At 30.4% G+C, this 21,586-nt stretch overlaps 2 protein-coding genes across 3 annotated transcripts in view; one reads left to right on the forward strand and one right to left on the reverse strand.

The window, feature by feature from the left end:
- Positions 1-4,035, reverse strand: part of LOC106687052 (uncharacterized) — a 34,550-nt gene extending 30,515 nt beyond the window's left edge. The window contains exon 1 of the mRNA XM_067044963.1: positions 3,966-4,035. The gene's annotated coding sequence lies outside the window, so the exon portion shown is untranslated. The remainder of the gene's footprint in view (positions 1-3,965) is intronic.
- The window catches only part of LOC106687057 (uncharacterized), a 20,939-nt gene extending 2,672 nt beyond the window's left edge, over positions 1-18,267 (forward strand). The window contains exons 2-5 of one of the 2 annotated variants that reach the window (XM_014430731.2): positions 5,256-5,361; positions 9,632-9,714; positions 15,664-15,805; positions 17,715-18,267. In XM_014430731.2, the coding sequence (XP_014286217.1) occupies positions 5,256-5,361; positions 9,632-9,714; positions 15,664-15,805; positions 17,715-17,785 (402 nt within the window). In that variant the 3' untranslated portion in view covers positions 17,786-18,267. Of the gene's footprint in view, positions 1-5,255; positions 5,362-9,631; positions 9,715-15,663; positions 15,806-16,840 lie in introns of both variants that reach the window. The other variant, XM_014430732.2, reaches the window with a different exon arrangement.
- Positions 18,268-21,586: the final 3,319 nt, after the last annotated feature.

Raw genomic sequence — 21,586 nt, forward strand, 5'->3', positions numbered from 1 at the left:
TGCGTGTGTACTTGGACAGCCTAGCTCAAAAACGGTCTGCAAGTATGCTTGTATACTTGGGCAGCCTAGCTCAAAAACGGTCTGCAAGTATGCGTAAGTAGTTAGGCAGCCTAGCTCAAAAATGGTCTGCAAGTATGCTTGTGTACTAGGACAGCCTAGCTCAAAAACGGTCTGCAAGTATGCGTGTGTACTTGGACAGCCTAGCTCAAAAACGAAATATCATACGAAACTGTAATTTCGTATTTAGGACGCTATATGTCTGGAACTACTTTTATATGTCACAACTACTTTTTCTATGAAATCGACTGGCCGGAAGTGCCACTGTATAGAATAGATTCTCCAAATATTTCTTGAAATGTCTCAAACGATTTTGATTTAACTCTGTATATCAATGCGCACTGAAGGAGACGAGAGGAAAAATATCTTTTCCAGGTTGAAAACACATTTCCGGGAATAAAAATAGTAATTCAAACATTTCATAAGCCTGTGGAAAGACAAAGATATTGAAGAACGACAAGAAACGCATAAATAAAAAACAATATTTTAAATAATTCTAGAATTTGTATTGAATTATCGTATACCGCTTTTGCTCTGCATATATTTAATATTTATTATTTGATTTTTTTTTATCGTGTAGAATAAGAACAAGAGATTGTTTTTTGTATTGAATAAATTTAAGTGTATAAATAATCACAATAACCAAAAGTTGCTTACAGTAAAGTTGAACAAAAAAAAAAAAAAAACATTTTTTTTATGAGAGCAAAAGCAATGCAAATAATAATATCTCGAAACTTTTATTTTATATCTCCGGTTCTGATTTGTTTACTAAAGTACCATATCATGAATTTAAACTTCTGCTAATTTTCTTGCAGATTAGTGGCATCGTCCCGAAGTTTTTGCAATTTAAAAAAAAAATCAGAAAGGCGAAAATTTTCAGTAAAACTTTGTTTTAAGGGTTTTTGAGGTATGAAAAACGAAAATCAACTGTATTCCTGCATAGAAAATTAATGTGACCCACTTTACTAGGTCAGTCGGGTTGAATAGTATTCTATTTGATTTGTTTTCAGATGTAGAATAACAAAAAATAATGTCAATTGTATTAAATGAGTTAAAATGAACACTAAATCCCAAAAATCGCTTCCTATCTTACATTTTTTTTCCCCAAAATTGCAATAACTATGCCACTAATCTGCAAGAAACTTGGGAGAGGCACGGAACTGTACCTTCGTAATTAAACTGGAGATAATAAATAAAACGTCTGAACAAATTTTCTTGTTTTGAAACTGCTTTTTCTCCCATAAAAAAAAATCTAGATGTTCATAAAGGTTGAAAAAGCAGAAATTACCTTTCCAAGATTGTATTTGCGTTTGATTTGGATATCATTGTGAGGAGTTACGAATTTACACATCAGCAGAAAAAATATCTTCCGAAAATCAAGCTCAAAAATTTTCATTTTTTGCTTCATATACCTGTGAAAATTTGTAATAAAGGGTTTCAAAAAACGGTAAAAACGAATCTGAACCGATTTTTTTCCAAAATAAAATATTTTTGGTCTAATTTATTCGAAGCGACTTTTAGATTTTGTATATATTTGAACTCATTTAATCCAATAAAAAATCTTTTGTTCATATCGTACACAAATAAAGAAAATCGTAAGAAGATTAATATATAATATCCAGTAAATACATGTACAGCCTAGGCGGAATATGATATATAAATAATTTTTAAAACTATTTAATTTTCTTGTTCTCTTGACTCCTAGAGGGCAACGGCAAGAACTCTCGGACACGTATCTGATATTTTTCGGCCTAATTCCTGAATTCTCACATATATACCTATGGGTCTGATAAAATTCCATTAATATAGCATAATTTCCCCTTTCCAGTTTAGTTTTTATGATATTCGCATATGAATATGAATTATGTATACGAAATTTTGCCCGAACAACTATAAATCGTTTTATTTTGTCCACTCTCATGAAAACTACAACTCCTACAAAGTGTCGTAACTACTTTATAGTGCGTTAAACTATCTTTAATTTGAGTGGTGGCAGACATCTGCATGTCTTATGGTTCCTGAGATATATTTTTCATAAATCAAAAATATTAATCAAACTAGAATTTAATATTTTTTGAATTTATTTTGTCAAATATCATAAAATTTAATACTCCTAAAAAGATAAACGTTATAAACTAGTTATTATAGAACATTTAACTAGCTTCAATTTGAGTGCTGGCAGACATCTGTGCGTCTTATGGTTCCTAAGATATATTTTTACATAAATAAAAAATTATGTCCGAACAATTATAAATCAACTTCTTGTGAATTTATTTTGACGAATATCATTAAAAATATTACTCCTACGAAGATAAACTTCTTAAACTGCTCTATAGTATATTAAATTTGTAGCCATAATAGTTATAGCAGTATTATTGAAGTGGCTTTACCCCTCCTTCCGTCGTAAATATTTCCTTGCTTCCTTTCTCTATCAAGTTATCCAATCCCGCCGTTCATCTTACATCTCAGATACCCTTCAATTTAAGTCCTCAGTACATTCCCGCAATACCAGCTCACGACCCTCAGACTTATATGTAAGTGCCCATCGAACCGCAGCCTTTGGTAGATCTTTCCTCATCCGTTGCTCTTCCCTATGGAATTCTATTCCCTCCTTTATCCGTAGTTCTAACACCCTTCCAATCTTCAAAACCCGTATCTTCGACTACCTTCTGTCCACCCAATTCCGGAAGAATAACAATTGAAAGTTTCAAAAAAGCTTTATATATTTTCTGTATTTTATGTCTTAGATCTTCGTTTATATGTACACTAGCAGAAATTATATCTGTTCATTTATTACGTTTTAGTTTAATTGTATTTGATTTTTTATCATTTTGTTTTCCTTTTATTTACTATGAGAAGTCATCTCATATGATCTCATGATACATAAGTGAATCACCGTTTGATTGATTTCTCTTTTTTTTTTTCATTTATATTTTTCTTTTATCTATCTTTTTTTCACTATTTTTTTTTTTTACTAATCGGCCACCTTTCCAAACAAAATACGGATGGTAAAAAGTTTTGTTTTTCCTCATTAGCAGTAAAGGTAATCTTCCAAATGCTGACTCAATTATTGGTTTTGATAAAGGAAGACATGCACAATCGTTAATAGGCCAAAAGATGCTTTCAAAAAAGTATCTAAATACCTCAAAAAATGTGGATTAGTTTTAAATATTGGTAAAATAGTAGCCATCATTTTTCAATAAGGCGGTCTATACTTCCATCAATAATACCCAGGTCCCTTTTTCAAAACAGGTAAATACTAAGGAGTCACTTTAGATAGCAAACTATTATTTAACTACTACAGTGATTCGAAATTGAAAAAAGCAAGAAAAAATTAATATCAAATGTACCCATATTTTAATTTAAAAAATCGACATTATCCAATAGAAATAAATTAATAATACATAAAGCAGTACTATGACCCATCTTAGCTTACTCCTGTCCCATATGGAATTTTACTAGTTCAACCAATATAAAAAAAATACAAATATTTCAAAATAAATTTCTCAGAATCATTAGTAACTGTTCATATTACACAATATTCAAAATGCACACTGAATTAAATATACACACCCTACAGGATTACATGCATAAACTGACACATAATTTCTTCTATTCTGGGACCAACTCATTTAACCTTCTAATCATATAAATCGAAAATTACAACCCCTAGATATAAACACAAAATAACTAAATATATATTAATGTAAATATAAATCAATGATATGTGTGTAAGTTTTTTAATGTAAAGATTTTTAATTCTACACAAACACTGGCTTTCTATGTTTTGTAACCAACAAAACGGGGGAAATAAGCATATTAATTGTTATATATGAACTATTTTATGGAAAATATTTCTTTATTTTTTTTTTATTATCCTATTATATTTAGTTTTTGTAAATAATTACCTAAGAAAATGAGGTATAGATGAGGCAGTCAGAGAGTAACTGGCAACAAGTCCTTTTTCTTTAGCTGAATATGATCTAATCTTAAGCCAGGAGTGCATAAAATAGATTTATGATAGTTCTCTCAGATATCATGAAATATAAGTCAGCCATTGCCTTGAATTAAAACGATATGTACTGCAGTTATATAATCTTTTGTGATTGATTTAGATAACATTTCCTTCGGTTGGACCGTGATTTTTTTAATTATTATCACTAAAATACATCAATCCCTTTAAGCCGTTCAATTTATTTTTTATATTTACTATTTATATTTACTTTTTTATTACTCTGGCTGATTTGACGAGGCCAAGAGAAAATATTTGAGAGCTAGAGTAGGTGAACCCAAAGTCAACATTTTTGATTTTGGACATATAAATTAAAGAGACTATGCAATTTAATATGAGGTTAAGAGTCTAGAAAGACAAGAGACTAAAATATTGATAACAGACGCGCCTCTAAACTTGCAAAGCTTTTCGAAAGCAGATTCATTCCTCTGTAAAACGCACAGAATTAAGTTCTACTCTAATTTATTCAGTTTTAACCAACGGATCTGTAACAGACACTGAGTAGAACTAAAATAAGCTTGTGTCTTCAAAAGAAGCATTATGAATGATTAAAGTAATTAAATAATCACAGTGATAACAAAATTAAATAATATTAGTTTATTGACCCTGAAGGACGTTTGAAGGAGGAAGAAGAACGTACATACGCAATGTACACGTACTCTTATATGAAGAATAATTTTGAGTCTTTCATGAAGGTCAGATTATTGTGCTTAATAAACTTATTAGGCTAAAATATTTAACCTCAATCTCATTTCTAAAGATCTATACTGCAACTCATGAAGGGTCGGGGTGCAGTACTTTCTTAGGAAGTACTGTATCTTCAAGAATCACGTTGGAACACCACATTTTCAACCGATTAAAGGTACCACTTTATGAGGCTAGATCCAGGAGGACTCTGGCTCAAGAGGCAGACTCACAGCTACAGAAAATAATAAATAACCTTCAATTGCCGGATTCGAACCCGGTCCTTGGAGTTTGTAGCCCAGTGCCAATTTGATTTATTTTTATTTATTTATAAACCCTATTTATAAACCCTATTTATAACCCTATTTATAAACCCTATTGATATTTAAACATTCAATACTTCTGCATGATTATTTGCATTTTATTATTTTGTAACTTTAAAACAGATTTTTAATATTCCATTTTTAAGGATAACAAAATATGTATATATTTTTTTGCTTAGTTCTTAATAGGTGGGATCTTTCTGGCAGCGTTCATATACCACGTAGTTATTGAATACAAGAGTTTCAAGGAACAGCATATCACCTACTTTGATACCTTCAATGCAGGTATGATTCATAAATAAAATATTTAGCATATATCATTACATTAGGTTCGCTCAAAAAACTTATACTTATGCAAATTACACTTGAAAAGGATTTATTACTAAGTTATATCATTTATGAAATATGCATAAAAAGGTGTTTAGGAATCATTATATAGAACCAAAAAATATAAGTCCCCCAAGCTATCAACTTGAACAGCCCTAAGAAAGCTCTATAAAGGGGGGGCGGTGGAAAATAAATGGTTGTTAACTATTTTTATTCTCTTTGACCACAACCCTGACCATTTTCTTCATTTTTGGCATTTTAATACATCCTTGTGTGGCTAAATACAAATAATTTAGTAAGGTAAAAATTAATGGAGCTTTTAGATTTGTTTAGCTCACTCTGGACAAACTGCAGAGACTCATGATTTATGAGAAATACGTAAGGATACAAATTGTGTTATAAATAGCGCAGTTTATTTTCTTTCAGGCAAACTAAACAACAGGAAATAACAAGAAAACGCTTATTAGACCAGAAAAGAAATTTAAATCCAAATGTAACAAATATTAGGTTTCTAAATTGAAACGAGTGGTATTTGTACATAAGAAAATAAATATTAATTAAATAAAATAAAAAATCTCATGTGAAAAATAAAAAATACGAGTAAAGTTCAGTGCCGATCTATGTTGACTACCACTTTTCACAATAATACCTTTTTTCAGACAAAAAGTAATTATATATTTTATGTTAGGTTTTTAAATAAATAGATCGAACTAAGATCAGATGTGCAAAGGCATTAACTTGATGAAAGGGAATTTTTTTTTTATTTTGGATAGGCCAGTAAAATGAGATCAAAAAAGGGCCGTACTATGAAAAAATTCAGGTAAAAAGGCTGGAGATTGTTTTAATCGACTTATTCTAGCTCTAATAAGAAGGAACTAAGTTTGCTCCGTTTTTCGTGGTGAGCATCAAGGAAGAAACATCGAAATTTTCTGGCTTTTTTTGCTACATTTAAAATAAATCAAAAACTAAACACTTAATTAAAATCACTAATTTACACAAATTAGAGCAATTAATTTTGCGTTGAATGACTATCACATCATTAGAATTTGATCAAGGGATGATTTCAAATCGCTTGATTTTTCAAATTTTCCGTTTTATAAACTTTGCAACTCTTCAATTACAACCTTGCGATCAATCCATATTATAAGAATAAATATTATAATAGTTGAAGATAATCTAACTTGCTTACATATAATACCGCGGTAAGGGTAATTAAATAATAAAAAACTCATTATTAAATCTGCGTAATCAAATAAAATGCAATATTTAACAATGATAAATTAATATTCTATGAATTTTTGTGATAAGATTGATCATAAAGCTACGATTGAAGAGGAAGGTTTACAAAAACGGAAAAAGTTTAAACATTTGAAAAATTGAGTACTTACTTGACCATCGATTTTAAACAGCTCTTGATCAAATGTTATAGCAATCATTCAACGCAAAATTTAATCCTTTAAATTTTATAAATCGATATTAATTCAATGAAGTGTTTATTTTTTTAATTATTTTAAATGCAGTAAAAAGTCAAAAAATGTCGATGTATTTTAAGAGTAATATTATTATTATATACTAAGCTCACTATGGAAATCGGTGAAAACTTATTATCTTACTTTCCAGTTTTAAGCTGATTCTTTTTGTTACCAAAATCATAATTTTACTATACTATGAACTGTTCCTTTTTTTTTTTTTTTTCCTCTCTGAATCAATGATTTTTTTCTAAAACGGAAATTCTTTCCATATAGTGGAAACCCTGCTGAGTTTGGCTATAGAATATTGGAGAAAGAGTCGTGAGCACCATATTCTCCCCAACAAAACAAAAGACCGCTGTTGTTACGAGCTTACTGAAACTAACACTGCGTTCTCCAATGCACGTGTGCGAGGACACATTAATGAAACTGCGTTGAGTTACCGCAACCTCTAGGAAAGTGTGTAATCTTTCTGTCTTACATCGATGGATTTGAGTGAATTACTAACAACTGTTAGTGTGTGGGGCCCCTTAATGTCAACAGTTAATTGATGCACAAGGAGCTTTTTTAACGACCAAGTATATAATTAAAACAGTAAAATCAATAAAATTTAAATAAGTAAATCTGAGTAGAAATATATACAGTAAATAACGTTATAACTTGTTATCTTAAAATCTACTGCAACTAGGACTATATCAGTGGTTCCAAGCCGGTGTTCCGCCAACAGGTGGGCTCCGAGAGTCCTGAGGTGCTGCGTGAGGATATGACAACACATATTTCTCTGAGGATTTATTGTTAGAAGTATTTTATTCGCACTTGCTCTGCCTCCACTGGCTAACTACCAGTGATGCGGCGAGAGGGATGCGCTGGGATCTTTTGAGCTCTGCTCTACCCCTCACACGTGGGGAATAGAGTGGGCTCAGGGATCCTCTGGTAGATTGTGTAAATATTGTATATAAGAGTGTAAATCTGACAAGATATTATATTATTTTATCATTACGTTATTTTATATATTTATTTTTTTCATACACATTGTTTCATTATATTCATTTTGTTTATCCTTCTGTTTGTATATTATATTTTAAGAGAGTTTTTTTTTTTCATTCATTTATTTATTTGTATTCTTATTTTATTTTATTTTAGTATGAATGTATGAATAAATCATTCATTACTATTACCTAGTGCCCACAACTGTGTGGCAGATTGTAATATCTTTCAATAAATAAAAAGTATTTAAAAAAAAAAAAGAGTATTTTATTAATTATCTAACTTACTGTTTTTGTGCGCGCTAAGAGGTTTTAACAGGTAAATGTACAATACAAATGATCCAAAATTTTCTAATATTTTGCATGGGTAACCTCCCTTAACCGAGTCGTAGGATTGGTTAAGTAAGGTTGGGCCACACTCGGTTCCGGCTTTGTGGTCCGCAGACCTCAATTGATTGGGAACCACTGCTATGTACAAATATAATAAATAAAATGTTACCATTGCAACCTCAAATAAATAAGATACTTACTGCGTAGATCTAGCTCCCGAGGACATCCTATATAGCTCTCTCTCCATCTCGCCGTTCCCAATGTCGATAAGTCCTCCTCGGCGTTCTGAATCCGTCACCTGCGCAGTCTTGAGACACATCTGGTTCTTGAGAAATCTCCATGTTTGTTTAAAATCGGATCGAAGACTGGCCAATAGATTCTTCTTAGCAACCATTAATTTTCTAATTATCTATTTCGAAACATCAGTTCGTACCACAGATACACTAAACTACTCATCCTCTCAAAATAATAACCGAAGCAGTGAATATTCTATCTCGATTCTGTTCAGATAGAAAAATCGCTGCTTAGGCTGCTACCTACAAGAATGCTACCATCGATATTGTTTAAGATCATCTGAAACAATCATATTAGTTTGTGAGGGTGGTGGAACTCTCGGAGATCTTCGTTGAACGCGGATTTTAACGCTATCAAAAGCTTGTTGGTAAAAAAAATATGGCGATCAATATTGTACTCTCAGGACGTTTTGAGGAGTTATCTCATCACAAAATTTTGGTCCCTATTATCCTTTACGATTGGAAAGAAAGCGAAACTGAGAGCCATTTAAAGTTGCTCCGGTATAAGGTATGAACTACAAATCCTGAATAGGCATAAAGTATTTAAAAATGATTTTGCTATTAAAAAAAAATAAAGATTTATATATTATCGGTAGTTTATCAGTAAAAATTGTTATCTTGAGTTTTGTTGCTTTCTAAAGTATTTTTTTATTAAATTAAAAAAAAATTGTTTTAAGTACTGTTGTATTTTTTCATTACAGTACTAATTACATTCCTAATACATTCCATATGAACTTCAACTTATTTTAAAAATATTTTAGGAATAAATTTTAGATAATTGGGAATTAGAATCAATTTTATTACTTATATTTTTATAATTTAAACATTAATATTCTTTTTGATTGACCCTTTTTTGTTCCTCAGGTATATCAAACATCAATTTACAAGCACTTTCCATGATCCTTGTCAATTCATGAACATTCAACACGGGATATGTTTTTAGAAGCCCAAGCAATTTCGTGATAAAAAAAATTGTAATATCGAAATTCGTACCTAAAATTAGAATTTAGAGAAAGTATTATAATTTTCAAGTTTTAATACAAATTGAAATTTCTGATGTAAAGTATTGGATATGTTAACCAAAAACACAAATTTAATTTAAGATTTTTTACATATATCATGGTTATACTAACTTTTATTTTGTTCATAGCTTTTTTCAGAGACGAGTTTTTGCAAATGACTGTTTTCGGAAACTTGGCATTTTCTGCCTGCCTCCTTTACGGAACATATAAGGTAAGAACTATATTTCCTGAAGAATTAAAAAATATCTATAAATAATTTCGCAATTAGAAAAAAAGTAAAGATTTATATATCTTCCATGGAAAGTGGCATATCAGCAAAATTTACTATCTTTGTTTTGTTTTGTTTTTTGTTTGCTTTTTAAGGTCGTTTTCTTTTCCCATTGTAGTTTCAAAAAGATAAAACTGATTATGTGATATAACTAATTAAAAGTGTTAAGTAATCGAATCAAAATTATAATTTAGCTGCTACATTAAAATCTGCAACCATAATATAAATACACAGTTCTCTGAGTATTTTTCATATACTCACCAGCCACTTGAGCGTTACTCGCGTTGAAATTAATCTTTTGAAATCCATTTTTCACGTACTCCATTACGTCTGTCAGTCGATACAAGAAAATCTAGTGGTATCTTTACAACAGAATTAATATTTGCGTTCCCCATTGCAGGCAAGCTTTATACTCAGGAAACGAATATTTTTACGTTTCTTTATCTCTTCGCTGAGATATGACTCCCTGAGATTAAGGTAGTCCTGGGGTGGCCACGGGTAATCAATACTGCATCGTTTTTTTCAAGTTTAAAGTTATTTTAATTCTTCATAAAATTATAACAAAAATAAGTTTAAATGCGACCAAAATACTTCATGCCTATGATTAAAGTGCTCATTTAATTGTAATTAAGATTAAAATCCTCATTTTTTTTTTTTATTCTACAATACAATAACACATTTTGGTTGTGTTTGGCTTACCTTCGATAGAATTTTATGTACAATTCATAAAACTTGAAATTTAAATTAAAATAAAAAATAAAACACTTGAAAAAGGTTACGATACATTGGCCGTAGGTGATTCCTTTCTTCTAGATATTGAAAGTGAGTCGAGTTCCTTAAATTAGTAGTTCACTAGCAGCTAATGTCCTTTACACTAGCAGTGCCTCTAGCAAATGACAGGGTGACGTGGTAGTTATATTTAATGTTTTCAACGATTTTCTAATTCAAAAGAAGAATCCATTTATATAATATGGCAAAATCATCAACTTTTTGTTTATGATACGTTTAGCACTCGTGGGCCATTTAGGCTTAGCAATAAACATATAATTTAGAAATGTTCAAGGTGTTAATAATACTCAAGAGACCTTATGGGTAGCAGAAGTACTTTTTATTTATATTATTTTTTTAAATATCTATTATTATTGATTACCTATTAAAAGTATTAGGTAATAACTATGAAACAACTCATGATAGGAACAAGCATGAATGAGATCCTTCAAGACCATGAAAACGAAATAAAAAAAATTAATGGTTATTTTAAAAAGCTACTATACTACAACAGAATATAGTGATTGCCTTTTGATTAACCAATGATCCTTAGGGGTAGAGGTCGAATAAATCAATAAATAAATAACTATACATAAAGTCCCTTTGATATTTTTGTTTTAATAAATGTTCCAGCACTTTGTCTTTGACTGCCGTCAAAACAGCCCTGACGAAGCCCTGCAACGTGGGGCGAAACGTTGGCTAAATAAAATAGTACAATTATCTACTATTTGAGTTTTTTTGACCGCACCCGGACCATATTCCATTCATCTATACACACGCTCAATCAATAATCTTCCAGTTCGAGCATTTAATATGCACTGTTTTTTCTTCTTTTCCTACATATTCAACTGTTTAAAGGATAATTGTGGCTAGCCCGACAAGGGTGCTACGATAAAAGTTTATGATCACTACTCTAAACCACCCCTGCATATCATATTTGGAAACAGCTCGTCAAATTAAAACATAATTTAAGGATTAGTGCTAAAATGATATGAGTATCATTTTTCTCAAATTCCATCTAATATATTCGCAAGCACAAAATTATTTTTTTGACATTTATATTTTTCAAATTCGACTCTTCCCTTAGATTTTATTCCGAAACGACAAATCAAATTTATTCAAAAATTAAAAAAATAAAAATGATTCTCAAACCTTGAAATGTAGGTAGATAATTGTGTCCCTACCCAATAGAAATGGATTACTATACTGACCTGTGTATTTGGCAGACTTTTTTTAAAATTCTAATCAGTTCATAATAGCTGCTTCTGGTAAAAGCTATTAAAATCACGGAATGGGGGAGCGGAGGGTCCTAGTTGATAAGATATAATCCTCGATTATCTTCAATAACAAAAAATGCTTATGTCACTTCTGCCATCATAAAACAAACGATAAGGATTGTAATAGAGATAAATCCGTGAAATCTAACTGTCCATTACCGATAGTAAACAAAAACTAATATTCCTATAATCATTGATTCTCATATTGCAATTAGAGATAATATCGTAGATTTGAAGAATATTGAGAATGATGATTGACTTTGATAATTTCTCTTATTTACCTGAATAACATTGGCATTGGTTTTTAATATGAGATCTGATGGATCGGAATCAATTGGAACGCTCAGGTGCGATTGAATGTTTTCCAAGATTTATAGAAAACTTCTTGGAGTCTTTAATTTATTTTAGTAAGGTAGATGGCCCAAATATGGCCTACCTAAACGTGTCTATACACGTTTGTCAAACAATGGCAAATTTGCCCATGAGCTAGTGTGTGGATTGGGTTACTTGGATTGGCTGGTACAAGTTGGCCAGCATTTGCGGCCGACCCGTCGTTTGTCGGTTATAGGGCACAAATCAAAGGTCGATTTGTTTTCAGCCTGCATTGCTTTAGAACTTTAAACAGAGGAATATTTGTGCTCTGGCTGTTTTATTTAATTAAAGAATTCCCCCAACCTTTATATAGTTCATTCTTTATTAATTCTTGTTCATGGTAATACATTTTAAAATTCTAGTGATTCCGTGTAAATATATTGCTTCAAACCTTGTTAACCAACTTTATCAGTCTATTTTTGATTTTTATGTAGACAATATTTGGCAAGGTAATAAAATTAAAAGGTTTCTGTTAAAAATTCCATAACAAAGGTTGAATCTATATATTATGTATTCAAATGAATGTTTGCTTTCTACAACCTACATTGATGATATTTACGTTTCCTTTTCATTTCAATTATCTTTATTTTGTTCCTTTTTATAGCAAAACTAAATTGATTCGAATGATAGAGCCGAAAAAATTCAAAAGAAAAAACAAGCATGTGGATACCGGCGTTTCTTGCTTCCTTTGTTTACCAAGCATCTTGGATTTGTGCCAAGTGGCAAACCTGTAGAGGTTTGAACAGCAGCCCGCTCATGATCCAATCAACTGGCCTCAAAGTTTGCCTACGGGTAGAGTAATCTATTTACTTTTAAAAAAAAATCAGGAAAACAATTTAGAAGGAATTTAGGGCGATCAATCAAACCATTATCCAGGTCATATTAAGATCAAGAGTCCCATATACAGAAAGCACAGTCAACTTTATTTTGTGATCAAGGAAAAATCAAAATTCAATTTCAACAAGATTCAAATCATTGCACAGGAATTTATTGCAGAAGATAGCTGTATCATGTGAATAGATTTATGTTACTCTTCACACTTTGGACATACATACATCCTGTGGAGTCAGCTGTCATACTCACAACACAATTAGTGGGCATAAGTTTGACACACATCTAACAGCTCAGTTGCTTTGTACATGACATTCCTCATTTCATCGCGTTCAATGCATTTTTTAGTTGCCTACTGTCCATTTTCCTCTTTTCTTAACTGGTGGAGTAGCCATTTGGAAAGAAACAAACTTCAAAACAGTTAATAAACAATCAAATAACAAACTAGCACTGTCATGATGAAATATATGCTCAAAAACAAAGGGTATTCTAATATGGTCTACCTAGGAATCGATAGGACATATTAGGGTAACCTCCTGTTTTTGCAGATACACTCACTTCCTATCAAACAAAACCCTAGTAATATCCTGAGAGTTGAGATTAATAGCCATCGAAATCATCAACTGGTTCTCATATAGCTCAATTATTATTCACAAGAAACATGAGAACATAGCTCAAAAATAGCAACATCTACTCTTAAACTTCAAAGCTAACTACGAGTACACTAGAGAATCGCAGAAACCGTTCTTCCATAACCTCCTGTTGTTCTGTTATATTGTCATTTAGAAACAGATGCTAACTATTTTTTTTTTCAGTAATCCCATCTTTATATTATTTTTCAGCTCTAGGCATAGGACCAAGGCCATATTTGGGTCACCTACCTTATTTGATCCTATTAATTTTTTTATGTACATTTCACAAGCGCTTCGTCATGTATTTAATATTATCGGAACTACTATATAACTCCTTTAATAGTTTTAAACACTACCCTAATGCAAATATTGGGTTGCAAAATAAGTTCGTAACGTTTTTTACTGGAGATTCCAATAAAAACATCAGATTCTTGTAAATATTTTTAATCAATTATATATGACCCATTTTGATTTATAACATACAGCTATCTTTCAGGTAATTTTTTTTAATTTCGTCATCCAAGAACTTCTCAGATTTTAGCGCAATGAACTCCTCTATTTGCGTTTTGCACTCCTCGAGCGCATTAAAGTGATTTCTGCCGGGTCTGCAAAGACACGCGAGGACGGGCGTTATCGTGATGGAAAACTATGCCTTTGCGATTATGAGATACAAATGATTTGAGACACGGATGAGATATGTTAGCGTTTCTGCGATATCCCGTGTCGTAGAGTGAGGGTCGTCAGTGACCAATGCTTGAATTTGGTCATCAACAGTGGAAGGACGCCCCGAGTGCTTTGCGTCTTCCAAGTCAAAATTTCCGGTTCTGAACAAAGCAAACCACTTAGGGACGGTGCTTTCTCCTGATGCATCATCACCATACAAACTGACAATTTTTTAACCAACTGTGCAGCAGATTTTCCTTTTCAGAAATAAAAAATCATTAAATGATGAAAATTAATTTTTTTCTCTTCCATTTTGAGCAAGCAAAATACCACTTAAAGATAAGGAATCTCGGTTGAAACTGATGTATAAAAGCACCTTAACTAATCCTTTTTTAGAATATGTAAACATTATTGACCAAGTAAACATGATTTTATAAACACAGAGAGGAGTAAATTGAAAAACACTACAATCTTATTTTAAAACCCAATATTTATACGTTCATATCTAACAATCACATCCCATCACTTGTGAAGAGAAGACCTCGGAACAAAAGTCGAAACATTAATCTTATTTTCCCTTTCCAACCCGTGCCACATTATAGAACACAAATTGACTTAAAAAGATTCTTACAAATATCTGATTTCAAGGAATATTCATTCATTCATGTCAAATATGAAAAAATTTGATTTGGACATTACTACGAAACTGACATTTGTTTCACGATACTGAGCCATTAAAAATATCGCCATCTTGAATTATAATTTTAAAATATAAATCTTTACATGAAACATTATTACTGATATGAAAATATTTTCAATAAATAATAATTTTAATATTGAAGTAAATCCCATAAGAAATTATTACTTTTATTTTGGAAATAATACATAGACTCAGTTAATGGTTTATAATTATCGTTTTTCATAGTGTATGTCATTATTTCGGGGAGAAAAGGCATAGAAGCCAGTAAAAAACTTTTCAGACACTGTATTGGTTTTGAAGTTTTGTTTTTCCTTAGTAAATACTCAATGTTTGTTCAAAACCAAACTAACTTATAAAAGTCACATGAAGCTCATGAAATGAAGCTATATACTCATAAACAGACTATCTCAAAGTCATAATTTTATATCACAATTTAACAGTAATATAACAATAACAGCCATATTACGATAAAATACTTCTGATGGTACAATGGCTGATTGCTGAACCTCAAGAACCAACATGTCAATTTTGTTTTATCTTCTAAGAACCACATGTTGATCTAGACCTTATATAGGTCCTGAGCAATACAATACTGTATACTGGGATCTGCACCTGCTAAGAATCATTTATTTTCAATATTATGTTACAGAGAGACAGTGTTTTCTTTGAACCATGGCTTGTCCTGAAGACAGCTGTCATAGCTTTTTCATTCTTCAATATTGGAATATACCTCGTTGTCCGAATGATTGGTCATAAAGTCATTGACATCTTTCTGCAACTGATAAATGTTGGTAAGTCTGGCTTAAAATGGAAATATTAAATTATTTATGACCTTGTTTATGAATTTAAAAATGATATAAAACAAATTTTAGGATAACACAAAATTCATTGAGTGATATTTAGAGGTTCTTCACATTGAACAGTGATAGAAAATTAGTTCAAAGATTTCTACTTTTAATTCTTTTTATTTTGTTATTAAAATAAAACAATGAGTAAGATGATAACTACTTTAATATGAACCATAATATAACACTTCCTATTTCCAAAATTTTATATTTTATATTAATATTTTTTTCTGACATCTCGGTCTGCTAATGGTTAGAATATTGAATAATTGTGGCACCACACAAGCGGGATACCTGACTCATACATATTTTTTAAATAAAATATTCTCATACTCCAGCAGTGATATACAGTAAAGCACCAATACCGATTAAGCAGTTGTAAAAATAGGAAATCAGCAGGGTGACTCAGTGAATAAGGTATTATACTTCTATTTCTCAGACACGGTTCCAAGTCCATCTGTAGTAGACTATTCTTTATTTGGTCATATCTTCTTTTTTTTAACCCCCTCTTTAGCCGTTTCTGGCATACAGGGTAGAGTAGCAGTGGTGTACTGTGCTGGGCTTCACTATGCCACTGCTGCCTATAATCAACAATTTATGTAAATTTTTTTTTTTTTTTTCTTTCATTATACAATTAACTGATGGTATCTATTTGATTTTTGGGAGCATAAATTTGAGAAATGTAGACTGTGGTGCAGCCCAACGCTTGAGTGTCTTACTGATAAGGCTGCACCTTATGCAGCTCCATCCAGTAGGTTTAGCCCCTCCAGATCCATTCAGGCGTCTCCTCCAGAGTACGCCAGCCTGATCCAGCCCTCCTAGTCTCATTCTATGTCTGATTCTTCTTCTGGTTGCTTGCAAATGCCAGAATTTTTTTTTTCCTACCTCCTATTTTATTTATTTAAACATATACAATTATATATACAACTTAATCTAAGGGTGATATATACACAAATACAATTATCTTTGTTTGCCTTACAGCATTATAAGATGGCAAATGCCAGAAAGTCGAGCATATCCCAATATAAAGTGTGTGGGGCTCACCATCTCCCTCCACCCGTAGATGATTATATTTGTAAAGCCATGGATCAACCTCGGGGTCGGAAGACTGAAACTACAACAAAATAATGATAAATATTGTTAAAAACAGCAACTTATTTTATTTTATGAACATAAGCAACAAACTATTTATTTAATATTTTTTTACTACTATATTTATTTACTGCTATATTTATATAGTTATATTTATTTACTACTCTTTATTTAAAAACATTTTAGTATTTCCAAAAGATTATAAAAACTTTTAAAACAATATCTGTATTGTGTAATCAGGTTATTTATAGTATATTTATAGGAAAAAATGATTAACACCAAACAAAATAGAGGTATTCGCAATAGAATGTATCATACTTATAATTTCTTATACTTAGAGCATACTATATTTTTTTAAATCATCTAATGGTCATGGTGAAAAATCATGTCAAAGTTGTTACAATAATAAGACACTGGATATAACATGAGACCCAATGGATTTTCATTAAGATCCTAAAACTCAGTGGGTTTTGTGGTTTGTAATGGTTTTAAATATTTCCTACTTCATATAAAATAAATAATCCCAATGCAATGAAAATATGTCAAATTTGTAATGAAATGTGATAAACTTTAATCAAAGGTTTATTCCAAGAACAGCATTATCAAATTTTTATCTTGATTCCTTGTAAAAATAATATTGTTTTTTAATAAGTATACATGAAAAACATTGTGTACTTAGGATTAGTTTTTTTTTGTTAAATATTTATATCTACAATAGAAATAATTTTATTATCTACAATATTTTATATTTACTTTGTTTCAGGGTTGGAGAGTTATATGTTTATAGTTGTCTATAGTCTATATAAGCAGGTTAAAGCTGATACACCCTGCTAAAAATAATGAGAATGGATGACTAATATTTATCTGATGCTCTCTACATGTTATCATCACAACGATAGCTTACTTCACAGTAGTACTAATTGCATTTTCACTAATTTTATGGAAAATACAATTAAAGATTCTCTCTTTTAGGAAAATTACAACTTCCAATAATATTTTGATTGAACAGATTTAGGTATACAATCAAAATCTGTTCAGTTAAAAAATTTTAATTTTCCTAAATGTGTTTTCCTAAACTTAGTAAAGATATACTTAGCACCACTGTGAAGTAATCCATCGATTTATTGAATTTAATTGCAAATGCATGCTTGTATTGATGTAATATAATTGTATATTTAGTGAGTTTCATTATATTGAATGAAATTATAAATTAATGTTCATCACAACTATTGCCTATTAGACATATTACTGTTACATTACTTATACATACTTTTTATATAAAAAAAAAAAGTGGTTTCTAAAAGTGAAATTGCTAAGTTGTGAACTAATGACTTTATATGTAAATTATAAACATTTCACTAAGTCATCATTGTATTATAAGTAGTATAAGTTACATAATTTGTACTACCCTCAAAATGGATTACTATGCATCAGTGATCGCAAAAGTTTCATTTTGCTGAGTATTCTACACCAGTGGTGGTGAAAGATATGAGAAGGTCGGTAGGAAAAGAGTCTATGGATAATATTACTCCATTAATTGGATTCAATACAAATTCTGATACCAAGGAATCCAGTGTAGTGGTACTTAAATCAAGTAATGTAAAAATAACTTTAGTCCTTGCTAATATAAAAATGCAAGATGTATTAGTTTTTCCTAGTCCTTATAAAAATATTTTTATAAGCTAGAAAAAAAAAGTTTCATTCCATTCCATCCAATATTAATATATGCATTTTATTTATTTTAATTGCGCATTGAAAATACATTTTAACATTGTAAATTGGAATAAACAACATTGTAAATACATTATTAATATTCATAAATTTGGAAAAATATATAAATAGAACAAATGGCTTTTTTTTATTCTTTTTTTTCTCACCTATTTATGATTCATAAAGTATAAAATGTTCATTTTTGACAATGTGAGCTTTTTGTTGGATACAGAACAGAGTATTTAAGTTTTATTAATAGTTTATACTCTGCATTAGCAGTGAAACCAATGATATTAATGACATTTATGCACTTCACAGTTTTGGCTTTAGAACTACCTATTAAAAGGTAAGGTATCCCCCACAGGTTAAATAGCCAAGGGTCCATGACTTGTGTAGTCAGGCTTAAATTAACCTAAGATAAAACATGAGATTTAGAGAAGCATTATGACGAATAGTACCCCAGTAGTATATTTGTACAATCTTGTAGTTTTATTGCTGGTACCCTAGTAGCAATATTGCTACTATTTACTAGACACCATTAAGGGCCAACTTGAAGCAACCTAGCTGCTGAAAAATAAACCACTACATTCAGCAGACAAACATTGCTATATTGAGATATGTTTATTTCTTGTAAATAATTCAATTGCACAAATCTAAGAACCATTTCATTTGTTATATTATTCATAAATAAATTATTTGAATCAACAGAGATTACAATAGAATATTTTGATCCACTAAAAGCTAACATCTTACACTTAGCATCTCTCGATGACATTTTTAAGACCAGAAGTAGGACTAATACAAATTTTGCAAGCTAAGTAATGAAAATACTCTTGAGGGATTCTCCTCCTTACACATTCAAGGAAGTGATGATATCATTCATGCCACCATGCCATGGGGTTGTAGTAGTTACATTTCGAAAATTAAGAATATATATATATGGCACTCTGCATAGTGCCTTGCTCTTTATTTTTTCAAGTGAAATTCCTTCTTTAAATTCCCTTAAAATTTCACAGAGCACGTCATTAGTAAATGTCTTCTGCTCAGCTTTTCAGTCATGTATTTACATACAGATATACCATTAACAAGTAATAAGCCAATGTAGAAAGCATTTAAAAAGTTTTATTAAAAATGTATGGGTAAATTCATATTGATCAGACCAATTGATTTTTTGTTTAATTTTTTTTTAAATAATATATGAAATTAATATAATATAATGATATAAATAAAATTAAAATACCCACAAGTCACAATAAAGTCAGACTGAAGAATGAAATGATGGGAAATCCATGTTGAAAACTACAATAAACTTATTATAGAAAGACTTTTTCATAGTTACCGAAGCCAATACTATTCCAATAATATTTGTTACTTGGGTTTACTTGTTTTTTATTCTATTTTTTAGGTTGGATTTGACTCTTCATAAGTTAATACAATGCATTGCTTTTAATTTTTCAATTTTAAACTATAAATATAATAAGAAAAAATTATAAAATAAATAAATACTGGCATACCTGAACCTATATGTGTATAATATGAGATATTTTGTTCAAGCATTAAATTTTTTGCATCAAAAATAAAACTTATGTCCAAAAAGTGTAAAACAAAACATATATGTATGAGTAAACACTCATTATTCTTCTAAGGCAAACCAGTGTAAGTGGGTTCTAAAATTTTATTATTTCAACTTCTGATTAACTCCAAGCCCGTAGTACTTCTTTGATGGCTGACTTTCAGACTTCCTTTATAAAAAAGTATATATTACATAATACACATATACATTACATATCGCCTATATAAAAATATATCTATTTTTCTTTCAAATGTAATGTATTTGTTAACAGTCAATTCCACTACTCTCCTACCAATTTGGTACCTCGCATCCACTTTTAGCTTAATCTTGTGCCATCCTCTATTCAGAAAGGTGGGTCTCCGGTTCATTGTTCGTTATTATTATTTAGTTTTCTTGAATTTTATTCTACTCTTATTTTCCGTCTTTTAGTGTGTACTGTATCTCTATATTTTGTTTTGTTTTAACATCCATTTTTATTAATTATCTATTACCTTTTCGTAATTCTTGTTTATTTATACTTTTCACTGTACATCTTATGTTTATTTTCTTTAATTTACAATTTTTAAATCATATTTAACCACACCTTAGTTTACTTTTATTTTGTGTTGTCGATTCTCTTACTTTGTTGCATTATTTTAGTTGTTTGTATCTTTTTTAGCCCAGATGAAGTTCTACAAAGTGGAGCGAAACGTTGACTCTTAATAAATAGTTTAATCGCTATTTGAGTTTTTTTGACAGCAGCCAAAACAGTTTCTAAACTATAAAGTAAATTGTGACAATGATAATAGAGGCCAACACAAAACTAAGCTTAATTCTTTGAACGCTACTTTAAGTAACATCTATTTGACATAGCATTTAAATTAAATATGTGAGTGGAAAGTAAAGTGAAATCTTTTTTTTATATAGCACATTCAACTCCGAATTCATGTTTACCACCCAAAATAACTAATGAATGGATACTCGCAATAGTACAGGAGTCCGATACATAAATAAAACAGGTATCTGCGATAATATTAAACATTAGTTTCTACCACACTTAATGTGAGAACGCATTTCTAGATCTGCTGAAACTCTTACTTATTAATATAATAAAGTAAAGAATTAGGGTTTTGTCTTATTTTTTCGCCTATAACTCCTTAACGGTCTATTCTAATAAGAATAAGTACCGTAAACTTAATAATTCTGTTGAGTAGTATGCCATAAACTGTAAACGACCATAAACAAAAAAAAACGACAATTTCTTTCAGATTTTGACAAAACCTGAAATACAGTACTGTCCATGAGTCCATACTTAACACGGCAACACATTACTGCTAATTAGCTTGATAAAGTAACGAATAACGAAATTATAA

This window comes from Halyomorpha halys, unplaced genomic scaffold (genome assembly GCF_000696795.3).
Source record: "Halyomorpha halys isolate HHAL.00 unplaced genomic scaffold, Hhal_1.1 Scaffold910.1, whole genome shotgun sequence".
NCBI classification, from domain to species: Eukaryota; Metazoa; Arthropoda; class Insecta; order Hemiptera; family Pentatomidae; genus Halyomorpha; species Halyomorpha halys.